The sequence below is a fragment of the Macaca nemestrina genome, chromosome 3 (assembly GCF_043159975.1).
Source record: "Macaca nemestrina isolate mMacNem1 chromosome 3, mMacNem.hap1, whole genome shotgun sequence".
Classification (NCBI taxonomy): Eukaryota; Metazoa; Chordata; class Mammalia; order Primates; family Cercopithecidae; genus Macaca; species Macaca nemestrina.
This window is the reverse complement of record NC_092127.1, coordinates 89,547,432-89,572,413: the sequence shown is the minus strand read 5'-3', so window position 1 is coordinate 89,572,413 and position 24,982 is coordinate 89,547,432. Positions and strand designations below refer to the sequence as shown.

The window sequence follows — 24,982 nt, the reverse complement described above, 5'->3', positions numbered from 1 at the left end:
TCTCTTTTTCTTTCTCTTTCTCTCCCTTCCCTTCTCTTCTCCTTCCTTCCTTCCTTTCTTTCCTTCTTTCTTTTCTTTTCTCTTTTTGCCCTTCCTTCCTTCCTTCTTTCTTTCTTTCCCTCCCTCCCTCTCTCCCTCCCTCCCTTCTTTCTTTCTTTCTTTCTTTCTTTCTTTCTTTCTTTCTTTCTTTCTTTCTTTCTTTCTTTCTTTCTTTCTTTCTTTCTTTCTTTCTTTCTTTCTTTCCTTCCCTCCCTCCCTCCCTCCCTCCCTCCTTTCCTTCCTTCCTCCCTTCCTCCCTCCCTCCCTCCCTTCCTTCCTTCCTTCCTTCCTTCCTTCCTTCCTTCCTTCCTTCCTTCCTTCCTTCCTTCCTTCCTTCCTTCTTTCCTTCCTTCCTTCCTTCCTTCCTTCCTTCCTTCCTTCCTTCCTTCCTTCCTTCCTTCCTTCCTTCCTTCCTTCCTTCCTTCCTTCTTTCCTTTTTGATGAGATCTTGCTGTATTAACTAGACTGGAGTGCAGTGGCTCTTCTCAGACATAGCACACTACAGCCCTGGGCTCTAGCACATAATCATAGCACACTACAGCCCTGGGCTCTAGCCATTCTCCTGTCTCAACCTCCTTTGTAGCTGGGACTAGAGGCATCCACTGCCATACCTGGCTCAATCATTATTTCTTTAAGTAAGCTTTCTGCCTCTTTCTTTTTCACTTCTCCTTCTGGGACATTCATAATTTATATATTAATTTGCTTGATGGTGTTCCATAAATCCCTTTGTCTTTCTTCACTCTTTTTCATTCTTTTTACCTTTGTTCCTATGACTGGAAACTTTTAAAAAATTTTTATGTTTTTGAGAAGGGGTCTTACTCTGTTACCCAGGCTGGAGTACAGTGACACAATCATGGCTCACTGCAGCCTCTACCTCTCAGGTTTAAGCAATTCTCCCACCTCCTTCCCACCCAGGAGCTGGGATCACAGAGGCACCACCATGCCTGGCTAATTTTTTGTATTTTTGGTAGAGACAGGATTTCACCATGTTGCTGAGGATGATCTCAAACTCCTGAACTCAGGAGATCCACCTGCCTCAACCTTCCAAAGTGCTGGGGTTACAGGTATGAGCCACCATGCCCAGCCTGACTGGATAATTTTAAATGACATGTATTCAAAAATTACTGAGCCTTTCTTCTGCTTGATCTAGTCTGCTGTTTAGTCCCTCTAGTAAAATTTTCAGTTCAATTTTTATATTCTTTATCTTTAGAATTTCTGTTTGGTTCTTTTTTATAGTTTTTGATATTCTCATTTTGTTTATGTTTTATTTTTATGATTTCATTTAGTTGTTTATCTGCATTGCCATATATAACTCATTGAGTTTCTATGAAATGATAATTTTGAATTGTCAGGCAATTCACAGATCTCTCTTTTCTTAAGACCGGTTGCTAGTGCTTTTCTTTCTTCTTTGTGTCATAGTTGTCCCACTCATTGTATTTCTTGTAGCTTTGTGTTGATGTCTGTATATTTGAAGAAATGTCCACCTCTCTCATTCGTTAGGCCTGAGTTCAACATGGAAAGCCCTTCACCAATCAGCCTAGCTAGAGATTTTGGGAGCCTCTCATTTTTTTTCTAGGGATATGTATACTTCACTTCCCTCCTTCCCTCCTGGGGAAGAGGTTTAAGGGTTATGTATCTTTTCCCAATCTTGCGGAATTGTGCCAGCTGCGGTGAACTACTCACCTCTTTTCTTTATTCTTGACTTACCCTAGGAATTTAAACTATTCTGATTCTCTAAGTGTTCTGAGCGAGGCAGGGCAGAAAGAAGTCCCTTGGGCACTGGGCCAAAATGCCAGGAATGATGAATATATGCTGCACTCTCTTTTTACTCCTAAATGGAGCATCCACAAGCTGAGGCAATTTCTCCCAGCGCAGAGCTGTGTCAAATTGCGGGAGGGGCTGATGGTAAAGTAAATTGCTCTTCCAACTCATTTCAGTGTGGCCGATATCAGTATTTTTGCTCATCAGGGGGTACTTCTTAACTGCAATCTGAAATATGTATAAATCTGCATATCATTGTTAACTTATCATTGTTAAGTATTTCGTTGTTTCTGTAGGGAGATAAGGGCTTAGAACTTCCTGTTCCATCATCTTTTGATATCAAGGAATTACAAATTTCAAAGGCAGTTTTGTTGTATTTTTATTTTTTTGTGTCTGAAAATAATATTCTTCTACCTCACAGAAGAAAACAAAATCAAATCATAGTGACAGAAGAGACTCTAGAGATAATCTTAATCCATCTAATTACATAATTCCTGAGAAGAACAGAAAAGTCAATGCTATCAGCCAGAGAATGTTATAAGCCACAGGGACTCCTATGCCTGCCAAAGGAGGCTCTAAGATGATCATATGGGGTTGGCTATGACTGGACAATAACAAGGTAAGTAACTGGGCTTAGGAGTTTTGCTACAGTGCTCTTCTAACAAGAAACTATATTTTCTTTTTAAAAAATTTTATGTAGTGACAGGGTCTTGCTATGTTGCTCAGGTTGGTCTTGAACTCCTGGCTTCAAACAATCCTCCCACCTCACTTTTCCAAAACACTGAGATTACAGGTATAAGCCACCATGCCTGGTCTGAAGCTTTATATTTTCTACCTATCCAATGTGAACCCAGATTTTAACCCATGAAGAGAACTCTAAGGGTGTATTCACCTTTTTTGAAGAGCTTCTTTTTAATTCTTTTGAAGTTTTCAGTTACTCATATTCTTAGAGGAAGGCATGACTAACAGGAAGTCTTTGGAAAAGGCTGGGTGAGAACTGTCAAAAGGCCGCAATTAAGGTATGTGCTGTGGCTTGGGTCTTCTTTTGAGGTCTTCTCCCAAACTCTCATGGTTGTTTGCAGGTTCATTTCCTCCCAGCTTTCGAACTCGTAATACTTTGCTTCTTTAAGGTCAGCAAGGGAGCATCTCTGATAGTGGGGAAGGCCTAAATCTTATTTTAAAGGGCTTATCTGATCAGGTTGGGCCAGGCCAAAATAATTTCCTTTTGATTAACAGAGATTAATAAACTCAAAGTCATTCTGATTAGGGACTTCATACCTGTAAAATCTCTTCATCCTTGCCAGAAAATGCAACCTAATTGCAGGATTGATATTCATCATATTAATAGGTCTACCCACACTCAAGAGAAGGCAATAACACAGAGTATGTACACCATGGGGGGGAGGTCTTGGTGGCCATTGTAGAATTCTTTCTATGACACTTATGTCAGCATTTTCGTTGTGCTCTGCAGATCACAGAGTGTAAAGTACTGTTTTCTGTGATTGTAGATATTTGTTACAAATTCAAAACTGAATCATATGCTTTCAAAATTGATAGAACAGAATATAGGTGGTCAAGGTACCAGATGAAATTAAATTTTATTCTTCCATTATGTTAAATTAGCATCTTTTCCTTTCAGAAATCACTTACATTGCTTTCTCATATGTTAATCAGACACCTGTGACATTTTTATAGTAAATGCAAAGTGAGAAAGATTTTAGGTGATCAAAGTGAATAGGCCTAACTAGTTCACAGCTCTGAGATGTGGCCACACTGAATATTCATGGAAAGAACAGACCTTACAGAGTATCCTGCATATTTACACTTGTATCAGTCAGCTTGTGCTGCCATTACAGAGTATAATAGATTGAGTGGCTTCAACAACAGAAATTTATACGTTCAAAGTTCTGGAGGCTGAAAATCCAAGATCAAGGTACTGGCAGGCTTAGTTTTTGGTGAAGCCTTGTCTTAGTCAATTTGGGCTGCTATAACAAAATACCCTAGCCTGGGTGGCTTAGAAACAATAGAAACTTATTTCTTACAGTTATGGAAGCTGGTAAGGCTAAGATCAAGGCACTGGCAGATTGAATGTCTGGTGAGGGGCCACTTTCTGGTGATAGATGTCCCTTTCTTGCTTTGTCCTAACATGGCCAGCTCATACAAGGAGACAGAGAGGGCTCTGGTGTCTCTTCCTTTTCATATAAGGACACCAGTCCTATAAGCTTAGGGTCCAACCATTATAACCTTATTTAACCTTAATCATCTCCTTGAGGGCCCCATCTGTAAATACAGTCACACTGGGAGTTAGAGATTAAGATATGAATTTGTTGGGGGACACAACTCAGTCCGTAACAATTTTCAAAATATCTGTGGGCAATGAACAACCTGTGGATTTCCTGCTTATCATGACCCCCAGATAATGTTTAAAAATCACTAATTACCATTCATAAATATATGCACATATTCCAAAAATAACTCTCCATCTATTTTAATTGCTAAAATAATAGAGTATCCAAGGCAACAAGGACACCTGTGCTACCCTGAGAAGTGCAGCAGAGCAACCCCTGTCTTTTTTATTCTGACAGAATTAATGCAAACAACCCAGTTGAATCATTTTTTTTTCCTAGTAATGAGACAAGAAAATTCCCCATGGGGCTTCATAAACAGAAAATAACATAGTTACATAGCCAAGTACATGTTGATCTCTAGTGGCCCTCTCTAAGGGAAAGCACAGCGCATAGAGTGTAGACTTCTCCTACACAGAATTAGGTATTAATGTAAGGATCTGTGGTTGAGATTGCTTTTTATAACCTAATATACACTTTCTCCCTCTCTTGTTAGAGCCCCTGTTTTACAATGGGATGTCAGTGTGCCCTGTTAAGAAATTACATTTTCTATCCTTCCTTGTGGCTATAAGTGGTCAATGCAACCTAGATTATTGTCTAAGACTCATGAGAAGGCTCTTACAAAGAGAGCAGATAGCTAGCATGTGCCCTTCTCAGCCCTTACCTCTCCAACCTTCCTCTTGTTTCCTGCTTGGAGCACAGATTTGATATGTGCAAATATAGCATCCATCTTGGATGACTGGAACTTCAGGAACCATCTTGAATAAGGGATAATTTCAAAAATGGAAGCCAAATATTAAGAAAGATGGACCCAAAGTATAATAATAATAAATAAATTAAAAAAAAAAAAAAGGAAGATGGACCTAAAACACAGATGAAGCCGAGGTCCATAATGATGCTTCATAAAGCTTCCATAGCAACCCTAGACGGTTGAACTCTTTCATGTGAGGAAGAAATACATGTTTTCTATCTTACTTAAAACACAATTTCTGCTCTCTGTTATTAGCTGTGTAAAAAAGTTTCTCAACTGATACAAAGTGAAAACTAAAAATCTCAAAATATAAAAATTACCTTAGAAAGTCAATTAGATCTCCCATAAAATCCCCCATAAACTACAGTAAAACAGGGAGGCATAGGGCATAAGAATGGGTTATAGGTAAAAGCAATTAAGCCTTTAATTCTTGGGCCAGTCAAGAAAACAGACCAATTAGGCTCTATCCTTGCATTGTTTTAAGCTAGTATTTGCCTTTCAGAAATTGTCTATATTGCTTTCAGAGATTGTAATTCAGAAATTCAAAATCATGTGTATTCTGAAAAGTCTTGTGAAGCACCACATGTACATGCGTGTATGTTTCTCTATGACTTCTCATTAACATTTCAATATTTTTTCATGGCTGTTGAACAGGTCATTAGCACAGACATCCTGACTACCAGAGCAGTGTATTCCATTCACAATTATTAGAAACTCCTTAAAAGCATGTATACCTTCTCCCCGTTGGTTTTGGATTAAGCTAAGTTTGGTTATATCATAACTGTTCTTTAAGCAGAATTGTGAGAAAAATTATAAATTTGATTTATATTGCTCTTTGTTTTATTTTTCTTCTTTTTCTTTATCTTGCATTGGATTTAACTCTATTATATGTTCAAAATTGAGGAAAGCCATTTGTGGCCACATGGTTTTGTCAAGTGAGTAACTGGAGGTCTGAGAATAGTAGGTGAGAGGTTCTAGAACTCAGATTTTTCTAAGGAATGTTACCACGTTACTAAGCTATGTAACATATCTTGACAACCAGGGAGCCACATAGGCTCCTTGGAGAAAGAGTGTGAGATACTGGATGAAGACAGCTGTATTATTTTGGAAGCGTTCGAGATTGGTCTGTCTCTACCAACTAAAAACTTCTAGCTTAAGTGCAGAGATTTAAGGAGATTAACAAAAACTCAGTCTAGACATATTACAAGGCTGGGAGGGTATCAACAGACTTGAGTTCCTGTAAGCAAGTCACCTGCTTTTAATACTGTCCTCAGGTATAATTTTAAAATCATCATTAGAATAATGTTCTAAAATTTTAGGTATGATTTAGTTAATAGTCTTCAAGTTCATTCTTTTTTCAAGAGTATGTAAAAGCCAAATAAGTCTCTTTTAAGAAAATGAAATACACATTGTTTTCTTGTTGACTTTTTTTTCAAAATTTAAAGTGGATCACCACCCTTTAATCTAAGAGAATTGATGTGGGACAGAGATATATAGATTAACTGAATAATATCAGCTAACATTTAAGTCAATTTCATCAGGTTATAGATAAACAGACTGAAATCTAGGCAATAGAACAATTAATCTGTGGTCACTTTGCTGGTTAGTGGCGAATCTGGGACCATGAATCCTATCTTTAAATTTCTGGTTTAATGTCTTTTTCACTCTCCAAATTGCCTGCTGTACTCCTTTCCCCTCAATACAAGTAAAAAGCAAATTTACTGGCTCAATTGTACAAAAGGCCCCATACCAAAAGAATGAGTAAGTCTAAAGTGTGATTTAAACAAAGAGGTCAGAACTAGCTCCTCACTATGATATTCACAAAGAGCAATATGAAAATACACTTTTTATTGCTAGATAGATATTTTCTGGATTTAATATCTACATATATTTTACCCAACCTAGGATAATTTTAGTATTTATGTATATCAAACTGAAGTTCCTGAAAACCAGTTGTTCTGTGGCAACAAGGCTGGGAATTTATACACCATACACTCTAAGTATATAGCATGAAGCACTTAAACATAGATTGCTTTGGTCTAAAAAGACAGTCAATGATCTAAAAGCATCCATCCCAACAAAATCCTGAGATCAATTTCTAGAACATGAACATGTTTTAAACTCTGCAAATTACTCTAACCCAAAAAATCTCTGCCATGGTTATAAATAAAACATGTATTTCCCAATTCTGCTACAATGAATAAGATTTCCATGTAAGATAGAAAAAATGCAACAGGCACCAGAAAATCATCCTTCTTAGATTTCAAAATCGTATACTATTTTCAAGAAAGTTTAAATAACGACTTTCTATGTTCTTAATCCAGAAAAGTTTTTTCTCACATGGTTGTGAATTCACCAAGATACATAACATTATCTTTAATCTCCCAGGTCTATGACACCATAGGTGTCTAAAAATGTTAACTGTTACTCAGTATTGCAAACAACAATATGGCAAAGGTTCTCTGGTTTATCATCTCTAGATATATCACTCTTTTGGACTTTTTTCCTCCTTTAGGTTTTACCATTCTCTGAGAAGATGATACACATTTTAAGATGCTGGGTTTTATAAGTACAATATGAAGAGTCTTTACTTAAAATTAATTCAATGTAAAGTGCATTTGTGAGTATTGTATTTAAAAGTCATCATTTAAATTTACTGTATCAAAATTGATAATCATGTAATACATTTTTTGTTGGTAAGCCAACAAAGTGAGCTCAAATGAAATTAAAAACAGAATATACCTATGCTTTTTATAAATATAATATAAATATTTCAAAATCAAACACTTTGATTTTCCTCTAGGTAAATTTTTTATGATCCACCCATTCCTATGCTTTTCAACGTTTACAAAAATTTGGTTTGAAAACAAAATAGCCTCACATTGCTGTAACATGAGAAACAATTTAGTTCAAGCAAAGAAGATGAAGAAATGTTTGATATATAAGAAAATGACAAGAAACTCTTGTCAGAATGTTTGTCATTTTGTGATTTCAGGGTCTGAGCACATCTGGAAGTGAGGTCAATCAAGTTAGACCCCAAAAACTTTTGTGACAACAGTGGAGAGGGGAAAATAAACACACCATGAACATGAACCTCAACCCCCCAACATCTGCTCTTCAGATCGAAGGCAAAGGCAGCCATATTATGGCTAGAAATGTAACCTGCTTTCTAGTCAGACACACCCCTCATCCCAGAAGAGTCTGCCACATCAAAGGTAAGGTGACTTAAGGTCCTAGTATGTGTCTCTATCCTCTACACTTGGGCTATTTGCTAATTCTGGCAGGTAAACACAAGGCTGCTATTCAAAATATTTAACCACTGGAGAGGTATGGGCATTGACTGTTGGGACTAGGTGCCAGCACTGGAGTGACAGCAGGGGCCTGGAGTCCCTCTCTGTGTCATACAGTAACACTTAAATTGCTTGATTGTTAGGATAGAGACCTGGAGAGGGGCCAAAGTGGAGGACCACTCAGGGAGCTCAGGGCAGCCTTGACCCATTGATATAAAAATATTTCAGTATTTTAACAATCCACACATCCATGCTAACATCTACATGCTAAATATCATTCCTAAGGAAGCATATGTTTTACTCCTGCTTCCTTCCCTTCTGTCTTGTCTTTTCTCCCTCCTTCCTTGCCTCCTGACCTCATTTCCTCTCTCGCCTCCTCCCTTTCTTCTCTTTCCTTCCTCTCTCCTTTCCTACCTTTTACTTTAACTTTATACAATAGAATTACTCAAAATTAGACATTAATAACAGCATTTCCCTTTTGAGGGAGGCAGTTAAATTGAGCTTGGATTGAAGAATTTTAAAAGTATACAGTTTTTAAACACATCTTGCATTCTGAGATGTTTTGAGAGGTACGAAGAGAAAAGGGTTCTGATGTTTTGAGGGGTACATTTCTCAAGGTTATTAAATATATGGAAAATAAGCAGAATTGTTTGGACTTCACAGGGTGAACCAGCCAATTCACCTAGGATGCGGTGACTGTGTGATACCACTCCCAACAAAGTAGCATATCAACATTGGCTATTGGGTATAATCTAAATAGACCCTTACACTTATCCCTGAGATTCTTATCCCCAAGAGAAATGCTGCCATAGTGAGCCCCAGCAGATGGAAATGTGTCATATTCCTGAGGTGACAGAAAAAGTGACATTAAAAACCAATGTCATTTGGCTTAGGCAAATAATTCATGACTAACACCACAAAAGCAAATGCAACAAAAACAAAAATAAACAAATAAATTGGACCTAATTAAACTAAAAAGCTTCTCCACAGCAAAAGAAATAATCAGCAAACAGAAAACTTGCAGAGTGGGAGAAAATATTTGCAAACTATGCATCCGACAAGGGACTAATATCCAGAATCTATAAGGAACTCAAAGAAATCAGCAAGAAAAAACATAATCTGATGAAAAAGTGGACAAGTAACAAGAATACAAAATTCTCAAAAGAAGATATACAAACAGCCAACAAACATATGAAAACATGTTCAACATCACTAATTATCAGGGAGATGCAAATTAAAACAACAAAGAGATATCACCTTACTCCTATAAGAATGGCCATAATTAAGTCATAAAACAATAGATGTTGGCATGGATATGGTGAAAAGGGAACACTTTTACACTTACGGTGGAAATGTAAACTAGTATACAACCACTAGGAAAAACAGTATGTAGATTCCTTAAAGAACTAAAGGCAGAACTGCCATTCAATCCAGCAATCCCCCTACTGGGTATCTACTAAAAGGAAAATAAGTCGTTATATGAAAAAGGCACATGTACATGCATGTTTATACCAGAACATTTCACAATTACAAAGATAAGGAACCAACCTAAGTGCTCATTAACCAAGTAGATTAAAAAAATGTGGTATACATACACCATGGAACACTACTCAGACATAAAAAGGAATGAAATAATGTCTTTTGCAGCAACTTGGATCGAACTGGAGGCCATTATTCTAAGTGAAGTAACTCATGAATGGAAAACTAAAGATTACATATTCTCACAAGCGGGCGCTTGTAAAGTATACAGTTTTTAAACACAAGCTAGAGGATGCAAAGGCACAAGAATGATATAATGAACTTAGGGATTCAGTGGGAAGGTTGAAAAGGGGGTGAGGGATAAAAGACTACATACTGGGTTCAGTGTACACTGTTTGGGTGATGGGTGCACCAAAATTTCAGAAATCACCACTAAAGAACTTATCAGTAACAAATCATTCTGTTATAAAGACACCTGCACCTGTATGTTCACTGCAGCACTATTCATGGCAGCAAAGACGTAGAATCAAACTAAACGCCCATCAATGATAGGCTGGATAAAGAAAATGTATACATATACACCATGGAATACTCTGCAGCCATAAAAAGAATGAGATCATGTCCTTTGTAGAGATACGGATGGAGCTGGAAGCCATTATTCTCAGCAAACTAACGCAGGAACAGGAAACCAAATATCACACGTTCTCACTTGTAAGTGGGAGCTAAATGATGAGAACACAGGGACACATAGAAGGGAACAACACACACTGGAGCCATTCAGAGGGTGGAGACTGGGAGGAGGGAGAGTGTCAGGAAAAATAACTAATGGGTACTAGGCTTACCACCAGGATGATGAAATAATCTGTACAACAAGCCCCAATGACACAAGTGTACCTATCTATGTAACAAGCCTGCAGTTGCACTCCTGAACTTAAAATAAAAGTTAAAAAAAGAACTTATCCACATAACCAAAAATCACCTGTGCCCCCAAAAACATTGAAATAAAAATAAAAATTAATTATTAAATTTAAATATAAAAAAACAATGCCATGATAGAAATAAACCAAGCTTTTTTGAAAAAAGGGCAGAGTCCGGAGATAGAGAAGAGAATTAGGAGGCTGCTGCACCTGTGCAGATACACGAGGACAAGCATCCCTGCTATGCTCCTGGCAGCAGGACCAAGCAATGGCAGAATATGAGGCTAGAGAGAGTTTGTAGGGAAGAAATGAAAAGGTGCTGGTTACTGATTAGTATAGAAGGTGAAGAGGAACAAATCACACACCCTTTGCACCTTTCCCCACCCTTAGTTATTATAACTAAAAAATGATGAAACAGGGAAGCTGAAAGGGAGAAGGTGAAGTCATTTCATTCAGCAGATATTTATTCAATTTCTAATACATAAGAAGCTTTGTTCTAGATGTGGGAGATAGAGGAAAGTTTCTGAGGGAGGAAAAAAATGTCCCTACCCTCATGGAGCTCACATTCTCATCAGACAATAAAATCAATTCAGTGGTATACATACTGCAAGTGTAGTAACACCAGGCATCCAAATGGAAATGGGGTGCCTACAATCCCAAACCTAGAATAGAAATCTATGTCTGAGTCTCAAATGGGAACTTAGGAGTAAAGATGCACATCGAGAGTCATCAGCATAGAAGTGATATTTAAAGGCATGAATATTGATCATCTCTTTATTCATTCAGCCATCTATACGTTTATTCATTCGTTCAACAAACATTTATTTAGATTGAAAATATAGGCAAGAGCCTGCCCTCAGGAGCTGGACTATCTGGCTGGTCAAGTCACTCTGTGAAATGACATTAGTAACAATAATACCTACATCAGGGTTAAGTATACAAACAAGGAAGGCAAAGGCAACAGCAAAGGAATATTAGGAAACTTTGTAGAAGAAGCTCCATATGCCTGTTATGGAGCATGTGGGTAGGAGGGAAGGGATAATGGAAAGTCGGGGTGGAGAAGTGGATAAGAGGCCAGATTTAGGCAGGCTCTGGATATCATGCTAGGGAATTTATATTTCTTCACAACCAAAAGAAATGTCTACATTCATGTTTTTACTTCCTCTCCTTGGAGCCACTCTTCAGCCCACTGAAGCCTGGCCTTTTCACCCACCATTCTGCATAGGCTGGGCTTGCTAAGTTTACCACTATTCTTCAGTTTGACAAATCCAATGCAAAGAGGATCTGCTGGCTCAAGTAACTGGAAAGTCCATAAGGGAGGTGGGTTTTAGGTTTGAGTTGATGGCCCACTTAAACAACCTGTTTTTTTTTTTTTTTTTTTTTGAGACGGAGTCTCGCTCTGTCACCCAGGCTGGAGTGCAGTGGCCGGATCTCAGCTCACTGCAAGCTCCGCCTCCCGGGTTCCCGCCATTCTCCGGCCTCAGCCTCCTGAGTAGCTGGGACTACAGGCGCCCGCCACCGCGCCCGGCTAATTTTTTGTATTTTTAGTAGAGACGGGGTTTCACTGTGGTCTCGATCTCCTGACCTTGTGATCCGCCCGCCTCGGCCTCCCAAAGTGCTGGGATTACAGGCTTGAGCCACCGCGCCCGGCCAACAACCTGTTTTTTAAAAGCTCTTCTCTCTGCCTTCCACAATTCCAGACTCATCCTAGAGCTGGCTTGCTCCTCTCCTAGTGGCAACATAGCTAAATCAGTTCTTAGTTTCACATCTGCATGCCACTTTGACTTCTTCCCCAGCAGATTTCAGCAAAATTCTCTTTATGTTTTCATTTTACCAGCACACACCAGGTCACATGCTATCCTTGAATGAATCCCCATGGACAGGGAAGTGGCATGCACAGATTAGTAGGCCATGGTTCAGATAACCAATCACTACAGCAAGGGGAATTGGTTCAATCTTCCCCAGAACATATGGCTGCAGGGGCTGCAGAGTGGTAGATAAGGGGAGGAAAATGAAGCAAAATAACCTGAGTAGTGTTGTTAAGGAAAGATAGAAACAGGTCCTGGGCAGAACTGACAGATATCCACTACACTGCAATTCTCTTCTTGACCCCTTAGCTGCATTTGACACAGTTAACCACTCCTCCCTTCCTCTTTCTCTTTCCCTTTCTCTCTCTTTCTTAACCTTTTAAAAAATGTAGCTTCTGTAACAACATATGCTTTAGTTGTTTTTCCTCTACCTCTGTGACTTCTCCTTCCTAGCTTTATTTTTGTTCTTCAGTAAATGCTGGAGTCCCTCACAGCTCAGTCCGTGGCTGTTTCCTCTTTTTAATCTGTAATGGGATGCTAGACAAATATGTTCATTCACAAGTTTCAAATACCCTCTATAGGCCAAATATTTTTCAAATATGTATCTCAGACTCAGACACCTCTTCAAAAGTGTAGACCTATATGTTCAACTGTCCACTTGCAAGGCACGGGATGCCTCGTGGGCACCTTGAACTTTGCTCTTCAAAATTGAACTCTTGATCTTCCTTCAAAAGCAAGGTCCCCCAACCAATGTATCCTAACAAATAAATAGTATTGTAAAATCGAAGTTCTTCTTTAACTCCTCTCCCTCATTCTCTTCCCCTTCCAATACTTCGCTTGATCTTGTCATTTTCCTTCTCAATATTTTATAAATTAAGTCACTTCTCTCCATGGCTACTGTCACAGCTCCATTCTAGGCCACTATTATCTCCTGCTTTGACTACTACTTTGCAACTTGCAGCCCTCTTGCAGCTTTACTTCCACTTTTGCCCTCTCTCCAGTCAATTCTCCATAGAGCAACCAGAAAGATCATATTAAAATATATTTGCCTATTTAGGCCAGCCTCAGTAGCTCACACCTGCAATCCCAACACTTTGGGAAGCCAAGGTGAGAGGATTGCTTGAGGTAAGGAGTTGGTGGTGCACCTGTATTTCTAGCTACTCAAGCTGAGACAGGAGGATCACTTGAGCCCCTGAGTTCAAGGCTGCAGTGAGCCATGATTGTGCCACTGCACTCCAGCTTGGGTGACAAGCAAGACCCTGTCTCTTAAAAAAACAAACAAACAAACAAACAAAAACATACATATATAGACTGTTTATCCTACACAAAATCCTTCAGAAGCTTCCCATGCATTTAGGATAAAGCAGTTCATTTTGACATAGGCTAAAATGTTCCCTATTATGTGGCCTCATCTCCTATCAACCCCCTCCCCCATTATGCATATGCCACAGTGGACTTGTCTAAGTTGCTTGAACATGTCACAAGCTCTTTCCCACCTCTGTCTGGATTTCCACACATACTCTTCCCTCTAATTATAAACCTCCCCTCATTATTTGTGGTTCCTCATTTTGGTTTAAATATCATTTCAGAGAGACTTTTCAGGCTCCACATCCTCAATCTAAATTAGATTTTCTTACAGTATTTTTTCATAGTACTCTATATTTTTCTTTAGAGCAATTGTCTTAGATAGACTCTGAGGTGGAGATTTGTGTGAAGGCGCTTTATTAGGAAGTGCTTTTGGGAACAACACTGATAAGAAAGCAGTAAGTAAAGGAAGAAGAACTGGGTAGAAGGGGAAGTGGAACTGCGGAAACAATAGGGACCTCAGCCAATTGCAGGAGGAGCAGTGGAGCTGGGATATCCCTTCAGAGGTGTCTCAATTCCAGGTAAGGGGGCCAGGCCTTTGTAATTCCTACCAACCAGTCACTGTGCACAAGAGCTCTCGCTGTGTATGAGAGCGAGAGCAATTCCCGGAGAGGGACTCAGAAGGAGCCATAAGTAACTGACATATGTGGAGCTGGGGAGCTGAAAGCCTAGGTGCTGAAGGCATGATCTAGGTAGGTGGTGGGGGTACTATAGCAATTACCACACCATATGTTGTGATAATAGTTATTTTCATCATTAGTTGAATAGTTTCAGAAATCCTCCACTAAGCTGTGATCTCCATGAAGGTGTGTCTGTTTTGTTCATGATTTACCTCAACTTCCTAAGGAGTGGTTACCACAAGTGAGGTGCTGGATAAATTATTGTGGGAGGAAGGGAGTTTAAATTGCATCCAGATAAAATTGTAGAGTTACTGACAGATTTTAAACAGGATTTATATTCTACACCAGCAGTCTCATAGTTCTATGTCCCTGAGGAATTGATTTCATTCAAAAAATCATTCTAGCTGTATTGTAGAAAGTGGAAGATGAGCAGGACCTTACTAGACATTGGGAGATCGGTTAGAAGATGGACTCAGTCGTCAAAGTGGGAAGGAATGAGTGACAGGCCAGGGCAGAGAGAGGAGCAGAGAAGGTCGAACTCGGGGTAGAGTGAGGAAATTTCAGCTAAGTAGCACAGAGAGAACCAGCAGAGGGAAACAAATTCAAGGAAAATGGCTAGGTGACTAGCAAAGTCATATTCCTAAAGGAGATTAGGAAAATGAAGGCCAAGGGGAAGCAAACAGATGTCACTATAAAGAAGTCATAGATGGCCTTGGAATACATTGTCTTGACCAAACCTGAGGGTACGGTTTTTCACAACCTACATGTGAGAAAAAAACCCCAAAACCCACATTTAATTTTTATTTGAAACTGTTTTTTTTTTTTTCTCTATGAAGAACAAATAGTATTAAATTGAATAATTTTTTTCTGGTTTTATATACTTCAAAGCACTTGATATATATCTCTTCTATATTTTCTTTCACATTCTGCTTCAAATTTTCTTATCATAGACTACAAAACTATTGGCAGGCAAGGGACTAATTTTTATGTCTTCAACTCTCCTCTAATGCCTGCCACAAAGCCATGCTCATAGTAATATATGTTCAATTGAAAGAAAATTTTCAATTCCAACATTATTTGTCTGCCTTAGAAATCTAGCTAATTTTAACACTCACTTCTGGGGTGGGGGGAAATCTTTGATTAACACTTGGTCCCATTTACAAACTTTGTTAATTAAATACCTTTAAAAGCTTTAAATGACACTTATTCATTAAATACACTTGATTTTAAAAAATATTTTACATACTTATCAAATTCTCACTAAGTTGTAAATAACTCCTGTAAGTTAAATAAATTATACTTATAAATATAGATAACTTAAGCCATTTCTTTACTGTTTACCAACTTAATAATATTTTCATAGTGTTCTACTTAAAATCAGAAATGTAAAATCATTTTAACATTTTAAACTGTAATTCCAAAACTAATTTGTTAGATATTCTAATATTCCAAATTAGCTAATAAGCATTAGCTTAAATGTGTATTTAAGATGTAGATCGGTCCAGGCATGGTGGCTCACACCTGTAATCCCAGCACTTTGGTGGGTGGATCACAGGTCAGGAGTTTGAGACCAGCCTGTCCAATATGGTAAAAACCCGTCTCTACTAAAGATACAAAAAATTAGATGGGCTTGGTGGTGCACATCTGTAATCCCAGCTACTCAAGAGGCTGAGGCAGGAGAATCGCTTGAACCCAGGAGGTGGAGGTGGCAGTGAGCCAATATTATGCCATTACACTCCAGCCTGGGGGACAGGGCGAGACTCCATCTCAAAAAAAAAAAAAAAAAAGATGCAGATCTTAAATTTGTGACCATTGTATATCGTGTATTTAAGATCGATATCTTAAATAATTTAATCTTACATTCTAATGCCGCTCAGATAAGCAATGTGCAAACAGATGTATTATGATATGTGACAAATGCTGTGGAAAAAATAAAAGCACATAAAGGGACAGAGAGTGATGGGGCTCATTTCAGACAGAGTTGCCAGCAAAGATGATTTTGATGTTATTGGAGAAGACAATTCAGAATGAGGTGAAACAGTGGTACTGGAGGGAGATTTGGAAAAATGAGCAATTGTAGAAAACAGTATCGAGAAGCTTGCCTGGCAATTTCTGGGAAGGCAAAGCAGTCATCTTTTACTACTTCTCATAACTCGCTGATTAACAGATAGCAATACCCAGCACACCCTCATTTCCTAAGCTGTCCAGTTTCACATGACATAGCATTGATATTGAAAAGAGAACCTTTCTATAACTTAATATTTGAACCAAATCCTATATTTGAGCCAAAAGTGAATAGTTATTTTTAGGAGAGTGATTGAACCCAGAAATCTCTCATATGAGGAAGGAGTTCCTTTTATACCAACCTCTCCTTCCTCCTTCTGTCACAATTTACCTTATCCTGGCTCCTATTCCCAGCTCCTACAGCTTTTTACCTTCTGCCAGGACAAAGGAGGAGCCAGGGTATCTCTTCTAGAAGACCTATTTACATTGAGGCATTCTGGATGCTTTAAAAAATTTAAATCTGACATTCTTGAAAAGAGCCAGCACAAACCCTCTTAGTCATTATCAAGCTTTGGGAAATGAGAGATTTGTCTGGGATAAAAAGAAGGTCTACTACACTGGAATCCCAGACCAAGATCGAAGATGTGGTCTGGCTCTCAATACTGACAAAATGGCAGGAGATTTTAAGGAAGCATGTAATTGGCTACACTGACTTTCAAAGAATGTCTACCTTGCACTGGTTCATAATACATTTTTTTTTTTTTTGGTTCATACAATTTGAAGTCCAATGTTTTACACACATTTAATGATATTTGGTTGGGGAGTTGTTGATCGTTCAAAGAAAACCTTCCAAACATCTAATCTGGTTGTTTGATCTTTCTCTTTTTATAATCTTTACTCAACTAGGCTTGAATAACATTCCAATCTGTACTGTGAATGATGATGAGAATGCATTTGGAACATTGTGGGGAGCTGGCCAGTCTAACCACTTAGAGAAGAACAGAATACCATTTGCCAAGTGCAGTTACCCACCCAGCACTGCAGTCCAGGACAGCCCTGTAAGAGGAGTGTCACCAGCCCCAAACAGTGCCAAAGTGCCTCCACGGCCTCATTCTGGTGAGTTGAGTTAGAATTGATGAAATGTTTCCTTATGCTTCCTGCAAACAAGGGTGTGGGGAGTCTATATGATGCTAAAATAGCTGCAGTGGTTTTTACATAAAGTTTCCTCACTGTGAGGAGCATAAATTTTGTTATATATTATAATTTTTTTCACTCTTCTAATCTCATCTCAGTGGCACGATGATGTCAAAAATGTTATTACCATTATTATTAATAGTACCTAAGACATATTTGGTGTGGTCCTATTCTCTAATCCCTACAAAACTAGCTAAAAGATGCCAGAAATGAATGTTGATCCAACACTGATAGGGAAACTATGTCAGATGAAAATCGAGTCCAGGAAACGCAGTAAGAATGAAATTGCATGTTTACACTGTCCTCATGAGACTGTCATCTCCTTAAGATCAGGCCCTGTGTTTTTGCTTTCCGTGTTTTTGCCATCCTTCCTTTCTCCCCAGGTCCAGCTCAGTGCCTGGTCCTTAGTAAACAATTGAATTAATTTGTACTGAATTGAAGGAAAAAGGCATTGATCAAAAGTAAAGTGTGGAAAAATCCAAAGAGCAAGGTAAAATAGAAGAAAGGAATTCTGCATGGTAGAAATTATATCCAGTTCTTCTCTTTCTCTTGCCCTATACAATTTACATACTGTTACTAAAACTGTCAGGATACAAGAAAATTATTACGGCATAATGTAGTAAAATATATCTCTAAAGATAGCAATAGGACTGGTCAATTATAGAGTACTCACTATGTGGACATATACCATTCTAAAGTCTTCATACTTAACTCATTTCATCCTTTCAAGAATTTCTCTTCCCTCCCTTCCGCTAGCAATGAAGAGTCAAAACCCACTTATTTTCCCTTATTTCTCATGTCTCTTTTTATACCATAGAACCTAGAAACTTAAAAACTACATTTGCAAGAAAGAGGCCTTTGATGGGAATCAGGTGTCACCACCTAATAAGATTTCTATAGCAGATATGGGAAAAGGTCATCTTTTTCTTTTATCTATAAATTAATGTAAAGGGAAATTAAGTAAAACTTTAAGTGGTTTTAGGGTAACTTAGGGGGATTTAGTTATATGACTGAGTATGAAATGGGTAGGGTTGAGAGGCTGATAAAAGAAGAAAGAAAATAAAGAATGTAATTGTAACTCAGCACAAATCATCTTTCTGTCTAAAGGTCAAATAACAACAAGAAAATTCTCTTTAATTAGATAAAGTGATATTTATATGGACAGTAAACAGAGAAAAATATGTCTTGTACTAAAATATATACTTTTTAAATCAGTTTAACCAGATCAAGAAAGCATTTTCTGTGTGTTCTTATATTATCATCTTGGGCATAGAACTAGTTTTTAAATGCAAATACTTTATGTTATTATAATGCCATTTACCTGCAAATTTCCTAACATTTATAAACAGATTCCTGAATTGACCTTAAAGTCAGAAATACTCTCATCAATTTCAGCAATTGACACATATATCATGTGATATAGATTCTTTTTCAGTTTAATCTAAATACATTTTTCCTCAATTTTATTTCAGAGCCCAGTAGAAAAATTCAAGAGTGCTTCAAAACTTCCAATGAGAATCCCTTAGTAATTAAAAAGGTAAGGAACAGCTATGTACCACTATCTATTTAGTTTGACTTCTGTCAGTTCCTCTCCTTTTCTTTACATATCTTTCTGAAAAGTCACCATGCTTCACAATATTTTTACAGCTTTAGTAATGTCTAATTAACATAATATAAGATACACATATTCAAAGTGCACAATTTAATGAGCTTTGACAAATACAAACCTGGGAAACTACCACTTCAGTCAAGAGAATGCACATCCTCATCACTCCCAAAAGTTTTCTCATGATTCTGGCCGTCCCACAGGCAAATGTTTGTCTGCTTTCTGTCACTAAAGATTACCATGGGCTTTTTTGGATTTTATAAAAACAAAGTCATATGGTGAGTTCTCTTTCTAAAATCTGGTTTCTTTAACTCAGCATGATTATTTTAAGATTCATCCATGTTTTTAAGTGCATCAGTAGTTCATTCCTTTTAATTGCTGAGTAGTATTCAACTGTATAGTTATCCTACAATGTGTTGATCTATTTACCTGTTGAGGGACATTTAGGTCACTCCCAATTTCTAGCAAAGCTAATATAAACATTTGTCTACAAGTCTTTGTTTGGATATATACTTTCTTTTCTCTTGGATAATTCCTATGAGTGAAATAACTGTGTTTTATAGTAGTTGTATGTTTAAATTTCTAAGAAGTAGCCAAATTGTTTTCCAAAATGATTGTCCCATTTTACATTCCCACCAGCAGCATATGAGTTTTCTTTTCTCCACATCTTCCCCAAACTTAGAATGGTTAGTCTTTTTATTTTTAGTCAACCTAGTGGGTATGTAGTAGTATCTTATTGTGGTTTTAATTTGCATTTTCCTCATGAGGTTGACATCTTTTCCAATTCTTACTTGTCATGTATATATCTTTTCACAGGAAATATATTGTTAGATATTTTGCCCACTTCTTAAATTGGGTTGTTGGCTGGGTGCAGTGGCTCACGCCTGTAATCCCAGCACTTTGGGAGGCTCAGGTGGGCGGATCATGAGGTCAGGAGATCGAGACCATCCTGGCCAATATAGTGAAACCCTGTCTGTACTAAAATACAAAAAAAAAAAAATTAGCCGGGCATGGTGGTGCATACCTGTATTTCCAGCTATTGGGAGGTTGAGAAGGGGAATTGCTTGAACCCAGGAGGTAGAGATTGCAGTGAGCTGAGATTGTGCCACTGCGCTGCAGCCTGGTGACAGAGCAAGACTCCGTCTAAAAGAAAAAAAAAATTGGGTTGTTGACTTTTTTATTATGACATTGTAAAAGTTCTTCATATATTCTAGATTAAATCTTTTGTTACATGCATGTTTTTGCAAATATTTCCTTCCAGTCTGAGGATTGCTCTTTTTTTGATGTGTCTTTCAAAAATTTATAATTTTTTCCATTAGAGCTTCACATCTGCTTGCCGTTTATCTCTGTATTGTGCTTTATTGCAATGGCTAGAATCTCTAGTACAATGTTGAATAGAAGTGACAAGAGCAGACATCCTTGCCTTGTACCTGATTGTAGGAGGAAAGCATTCAGACTTTCAACATTAAGTATTATGTTAATTTACTTTATTCATGGATGCCCTTTATATGACTGAGAAAGTTCCCTTCCGTTCCTAGTGTGCTGAGAGTTTTAACAGAAATGGGGAGAGATGTATTTTGCCAAATGCTGTTTCAGTATCTAGCTGAGATGATCAAATGATTTTGCTTTTTAGCCTGTTAATATAGTGAATTACACTGGCTACGTTTCAAATTTGAACCAACCTCGGACATCTGGTAAAAACCTCCCTTGGTCGTGATGTATTATCCTTGTTATATACTAAAATTTCATAACATATTGTTAGCATTCTTGTGTCTATGTTTATGAGGAATATTTGTTTATAGTTTTCTTATAAAGTCTTTTTCTGGTTTAAATATCAGCATAATGCTGGCTTTATAGAATAAGTTTGGAATTCCTCTTTAATATTCTGGAAGATTTTATGTAGAACGGATATTATTTCTTCCTTAAAAGTTTAGTAGAAATCTTCAGTAAGATATTAGGCTTGATATTTCCTTTGAGTCAAGGTTTTTAACTACCAATTCAATTTCTTTTTTTTTATATATATATATATATAGATATAGGCTATTTGGGTTATCTATTTCTTCTTTAGCCAGCATTGGTAGTTTGTATTTTGCAAAGAATATGTCCATTTCATCTAAGCTGTTGACTTATTGATGTAAAGTTTTTCATAAAATATTCCTTTTATTATTTTATAATGTTTAATGTTTGTTTCCTCATCCCTGATTCTGGCAATTTGTGTCTTCTTTTTTTCCTGATGTGTCTAGCTAGAGGTTTGTGAGTTTTATTGACCATTTTAAAGAATCAATATTTCATTTAATTGAGTATTTCTATCGTTTTGCTTTTGTTTCCATTTCACTGACTTTGGCTCCTATCTTTATAGAAGTTAAAATCTTAGGTCATTGATTTGAGACTTTTTTTTTCCAATATAAGCATTTATTATTACATTTTTCCTATAAGCATTACTTTGCCTGCATCCCCCAAAATTTACTATGTTGAATTTTCATTTTCATTATGTTCAAAATACTTCCTGATATCCTTTTTGATTTCTTCTTTCACCTATTCGTTACTTAAAATCATGTTATTTACTTTCTAAATATTTGGGGGATTTTCCAGATATCTTTGTGTTATTAATTCCAATTTAATCCCACTGTAGTCAGAGAACACACTTTGTATACTTTGTAATGTTTTAAATTTATTGAGACTTGTTATATGGCCTAGAGTATTGTTGACCTTAAAAAATTTTTCATGTACCCATGAAACAAATGTTCACTCTGCTGTTGTTTGGTAGAACGCAATATAAATATCAATTAGGTCAAGTTAGATGATACTGTTGTTCAAGTCTTCTGTAGCAGCAGCTCCCAACCTTTTTTGGAAGACTATTTTTCTACAGACCTATGGTGGGATGGGGGGAATGGTTTCAGGATGAAATTGTTCCACCTCAGATCATCAGGCATTCCATTCTCATAAGGAGCACACAACCTACATCCCTTGCATGCGCAGTTCACAATAGGGTTTGCACTCCCATGAGAATCTAATGCCGCTGCTGATCTGACAGGAGGCAGAACTCAGGCGGTAATGTCGACTTGCCCTCCCACCGCTCACGTTCTGCTGTGCAGCAGGTTGTGGTCCAGGTATTTGGGGACCATCGTTCTGTAGCCTTACCCATTTGCTACTTTTTCTGCCAATTATTGAGGGAGAGGTGCTGAAATCTCTGATTATAATTGTGGATTTCTAAATTTCTCTTTTCATTTCTACCAATTTTTAATCACATATTTTAAAGCTCTCTTATTAGGCATAAAACTGTTTAGGTTTGCTATATCTTCTTGATAAAATGATCTTTTTATCATTATAAAGTTACTCTCTTCGTTCCGGACACTATTCTTTGCTTTAAAATCTATTTTGTTATAAAACTGTTCAGATTTTCTATTTCTCCTTGATTCAATTTTTGGTAATATATTCTTTTCTAAAAACTGTTTATTCAATCTAAATGTTCAGATTTATTGACTAATGTACTATACTGAATACTGTAGAAATTGTAGCACAATGGTAAGTATTTGTGTATCTAAACAGGAAAAGATACAGTAAAATAGTATTGACCTATGTACTAGGTTCTATGTGTTGTTACAAATCAGTCACTTCGAAGGATAGAAAGCCTTTCCTGGAACAGGCACATGGATCTAAGGCTTCTGTAACTCTTCATGGACTTAAAGCTCCCACAACCTTTTAATTTTTAAAAATTGCAAACAGTATATTTACCTCCCAGAACAAGAAAATAACCTTTGTATTTCCCTTCCAACTGATCAAGGGAAGAAATTTAGTTTGCCTTTCTAACTCTCCAGCTGTTAGCTGTTACTTAGAGCAAGGAGGTAGCAACTTGCGTCATGTAGTTGCTTCACAGACAAAGCATAAAACCTCTCAGCTGTCTTTTCCTGGCCACAAAAGAGAAATCTTCCCAACTTAACAGCAAATCTCATATGTCATGAGTTGGCTGTTATTTGGAATTGCGATGTAAAAGGTTATACATTGCATACTACAAATTTGTTATCTTGTTATTTGACCAAGAGTTTAAAGTGATTTCATCAAAAGTTAATAAGATATCACTATTTGTTTTGTCTCCAAATATAAATATTTGATAGTTTAAGATAACACTAACCTTTTTTACTTTCTTGTGTCTCTCATTAACCACAATATTTCTTATTCATTTCACAATGAGTTTTCATATAAAATATAGATAGGTGCAAATGTATATTGGTTATATTATACCTTTGATTTAGGAAGAAATTAAGGCCAAAAGTCCACCATCACCTCCAAAGGCATGCTCTACTCCTGGCTCCTGTTCTTCAGGGATGACGAGTATCAAGAATGATGTGAAAGCAAACACCATTTGCATACCAAACTATCTGGATCAGGAAATAAAAGTAAGTATCAGGTTTATCAAATCCATAACTTGGAAACAGCATGAATATACAAAAAAATTTATACCACTAACATCCTTAAAACTCTTAAATGATTCCTTACTGATAACTGAATTGATTTAAGACTGCTTAGCCTAAAATCCAAGGCATACTCCTATTTTCATTTCCAGTCTTACTTTTCCTTGGAATCTTGACACTCTTAGATTAACACAATCTTTGGTTCAGACATAATGAAAAGCCTGGTGTTTATCAAACAAACCCAGTCCTATTCTTTCCATCTTTCATTATCATCTTAATACTTGAGAGGCACTATTCTTAATGTCTTGCTGCAATCTATACATTTACTTCTCATATTTTAAAGCATAAATTCCTCTAATCAACATTCATCTCGTCCTTTTTTCTTTGCAAAACTATGTCTTCAAACTTTCTCTGCCTGGGGTTATAAACTTAGTTATATTAATAGTAATATGTCATATCAGCTTCCTGAAAGTCCCTCCCCAGCCACAGTTATTTCTGAGAATGATATAAAATCAAGAATACATCAGTCAGCTGATATTTGTCATCTGCCATTTTTCCTTCTTTTAATCTCTTTGATAACCTCTATATTGAACCACCATTAAGTCCCACTACAACGAACTAAGGGTTAAAAGATTGTAATGATGACTCTAATTGGAAGTTTAAGTAATCAGTATCTGTAGCTGTAATTACAAATAACAGAGCACATTGTTGAGATGGTTATTGAATAAGCCTAACAAGGAAGTATTTTAAAAGTAGAGCCCAGAGTATGATAGTGACATTGATGTAATAATTCATGCTGATGATTAAACTTGAGAAGGAGAATAGAAGGAAATGTATAGAAGGGAGAGTATCTACATATTTGACTTATGTTTATACATTATTTCCTGATGATTCTGGCTAAAGACTTTATATTATACACAGTCTTCAGAATCACTGTTTCACCTGCTACACCCTGGCACTTTGATCTTTCTATAATTTTCTCATTCTCACCTTAAGAGCTTTGCTCTAAGAATTATCTTTCCCTTTATTGGCTCAGTGATCAGCTTCTCATTAAGTTGAAGTATCACTTACTCAGAAATACTTTCTCTAACAACCTAATCTACAGTAGCTAACCAGTCACTCTATATCCCATCACCCTTTGTTATTTTTTGCATAAATATGCTATATATGTATGTTCGGACTTATTTATTTGGTTCGATATTTTCTCTCTCTCCTCGCCCCACTCCCACTAAAATTTAAATCATATAAGATCTCACACTTGTCTGCCTTTGCTACTGCTTAATCTTCAGTGCCTAGGTGAGTGCTAGATACCTAGGAATTGTTAGATGAGTATTTGTTGGATATTGAATAAATAAATTACAAGGAAAAGTCAACTCAAGATAAAAAGGATA

The 24,982-nt window shown here is 37.1% G+C and overlaps 1 protein-coding gene and 1 long non-coding RNA gene across 3 annotated transcripts in view; one reads left to right on the top strand and one right to left on the bottom strand.

Annotated features, from left to right (window-relative positions):
• Positions 1–23,546, bottom strand: part of LOC139362361 (uncharacterized) — a 35,369-nt gene extending 11,823 nt beyond the window's left edge. The window contains exons 1-2 of the long non-coding RNA XR_011621148.1: positions 23,422–23,546; positions 20,204–20,322 (exon numbers count right to left, since the gene is read on the bottom strand). This is a non-coding gene — a long non-coding RNA (uncharacterized lncRNA). The remainder of the gene's footprint in view (positions 1–20,203; positions 20,323–23,421) is intronic.
• The window catches only part of C3H4orf17 (chromosome 3 C4orf17 homolog), a 34,840-nt gene continuing 15,767 nt past the window's right edge, over positions 5,910–24,982 (top strand). The window contains exons 1-6 of one of the 2 annotated variants that reach the window (XM_011749237.2): positions 5,910–6,170; positions 7,412–7,516; positions 7,892–8,111; positions 17,286–17,495; positions 19,046–19,110; positions 23,433–23,576. In XM_011749237.2, the coding sequence (XP_011747539.1) occupies positions 7,979–8,111; positions 17,286–17,495; positions 19,046–19,110; positions 23,433–23,576 (552 nt within the window). In that variant the 5' untranslated portion in view covers positions 5,910–6,170; positions 7,412–7,516; positions 7,892–7,978. The remainder of the gene's footprint in view (positions 6,171–7,411; positions 7,517–7,891; positions 8,112–17,285; positions 17,496–19,045; positions 19,111–23,432; positions 23,577–24,982) is intronic. The other variant, XM_011749236.2, reaches the window with a different exon arrangement.